The sequence below is a fragment of the Camellia sinensis genome, chromosome 8 (genome assembly GCF_055761805.1).
Source record: "Camellia sinensis isolate YWXY chromosome 8, ASM5576180v1, whole genome shotgun sequence".
NCBI classification, from domain to species: Eukaryota; Viridiplantae; Streptophyta; class Magnoliopsida; order Ericales; family Theaceae; genus Camellia; species Camellia sinensis.
In genome coordinates, this window is record NC_138968.1 from 23431960 (window position 1) to 23434108 (window position 2149).

Consider the following 2149-nt stretch of genomic DNA (forward strand, 5'->3'; position numbering starts at 1 on the left):
TTCTGTCTTTCCCCCGTCATCGACGTACTTACCAGAAGAGCGCTCTGCCCGCCGGAAGAAATAGCTGTGAGCTAACGGCATCGGGCGTGAACCCACACCTTTCTATCAATCACCCCGGGGAGGGATGGAAAATGAGAGATTGAAGAATAGAGAGGTGTAAGTTGAGAGAAAAGTGAGGAAAAGGGTTTTTGAGGAAAAAATCCGAGCTCGAGAGCCGAGTGATGTGAGAATCACAAATCAGAAAGGGTGGGAAACAATACCTAGATTGAACTGGCTCCTCGTGGTCCGAGGTCTCCCATCTTCGTTTACGCGTCTGTGTGTCGTGTCTCTTTCATTTGACGGTCTCGTCTTTTGTTTTGAGTCTCTCCCGAGCGTGTCTCGTTGTGTTTAGGTCGTGTGCCTTTATATTTGAGTCCTCCCTGCCGTGTTCAGTTGTAGACTCGATATCCCGGTTTGAAAAACCCTCATTCGATTTCAAAAATCGTTTATGCTCAGAATGCTGTGCCATTCTCTGCATTTGAACGCATTTCGACTCCAACCGGTTCCATCTTTGAGGTCCGTCCTGTCAGATTGGGCTGTTTTGTTTGAGAATTGCCGTGTGCAGAATGAATCGAATGCTGTGTTATGGGCTGAATGCAGATTAATCCCCAGTAAAGCAAGGGCTGTGTGTCCAGAATCAGGCAGTGGGTTGCTTGGGTTATTCTGCTGTTGGCTGTTTAGTTATCTGATTATTACAGTGCAAGCGTTTAATTTTCAGACAACCAATCAATTCCATTTACATTGAGGTGTAACATGGTGAGATGCGATGCAATGCATGAAATGTGTAAATGTAACACTTTTTAAGTAAAAAGTCCGTTTCATTTCATAATCTTTTCAAATGTACAAGTTTTGGAAACAAAAATCTGCCTGCGGCAGTACAAGGTAATCTATCTACCAACAAAAAGAAAAGTACAAAGAAAGAAAGAAAAGATAGCAAAAATCTGCATCTGTGTCAAGCACTCCGAAGGGCCGTCAGTCCGTCCTGGTCCTCTTCCTGGACGAAGGTCCAGGAGCATCATCAGCATCGTCGTCAGAGCCCGAGCTAGAACCGTCTCCGGTTTCCTCCTCCGATGACCCTGCCTCCGCCTCTGACTCCTCGTCGTTGTCATCGTCCGGGACTGGAGCTCGCGAGCTACTCCCGACGTGAGTACGCCCTCCCCTGGTACGGGGAAATATCCTGCCCTCCTCATCTCTCCTCCGAGCAGGGACAGCAGGTCTAGCTGGAGCACCTCCTGCCATGGGAATCTGGAAAGGAGGCTGAAAAAGTACACAAAAGTGAAATGCATCAGCATGCCGTGAGCAGTTTATCAGTGCAGAATGCCGTGTGTGAATACAGTGTATGAATGCCGTGAGCAGTTTAACAGTGCAGAATGCAGAATGTGAGTACAGGGTAAGAATGCCGTGAGCAGTTTGTCAGTGTAGGGTACGGTGCAGAATGCAGTGTATGCAGTGTTCAGATACTATGAGATCAGTGGATCGTGTGTTGTGCCGTGCATCAAATTATGTAAAGCAGTGTATGAATGGTTTCAGGCCAGTGTCAGAAGGACATACCGGTATGCTGTAAACGGCTAGGAGGTCAAATGTCCGCTGGAGCATCCCCATCATCGAGGCATTCATCGCCAACGACTGACGGGTGTACTCAGAAGAAGCCTGCAAAAGTGTCAGATGCATTAGTATTCTGTGGAATATCAAGTAAACTGAAATGAATAACTGTACGAAGTGCAGTGATACATACCGGAGGTAGATCGGGGACATCGATGAACTCGTGACCAGCCGGTGGAGGGGCGAAGGGGATCTGATAGGTCGACCCACCCTGCCCCTGGAAAGTCAGTACAGCAGGCAGGGCAGGCCAGCCAGCTCCTCGTCCACCCCGCACTCCGCCCCTGCCACGGACCCGGGCCCTCCTCGAAGATCCAGCCCCTGCTCCCACTCCGGCCCCAGCCGCCGATGCTACAGGCCTGGCTCCCTCTGCTCGACGACCACTCAGGGGGTGCATCAGGTACGTCCGCACGTACTCCTGATAGTCGCCGGTGCCTCGGAAGCCGGCCTCCTCCCAGCCGATGGAGTAATCATCCAGCTGCTCAGGGGTCAGCCCCTCGGTCTCCCTCAT

General features: G+C 50.5%; 1 protein-coding gene across 1 annotated transcript; it reads right to left on the reverse strand.

The window, feature by feature from the left end:
* Positions 1 to 836: 836 nt before the first annotated feature.
* Positions 837 to 2149, reverse strand: LOC145797624 (uncharacterized). Its single transcript, XM_082885006.1, has 3 exons — positions 1775 to 2149; positions 1591 to 1689; positions 837 to 1296 (listed from the first exon to the last, which is right to left on the reverse strand). The coding sequence occupies exons 1-3, from the start codon at positions 2147 to 2149 to the stop codon at positions 1012 to 1014; spliced, it is 759 nt and encodes a 252-aa protein (XP_082741132.1). The 3' UTR covers positions 837 to 1011.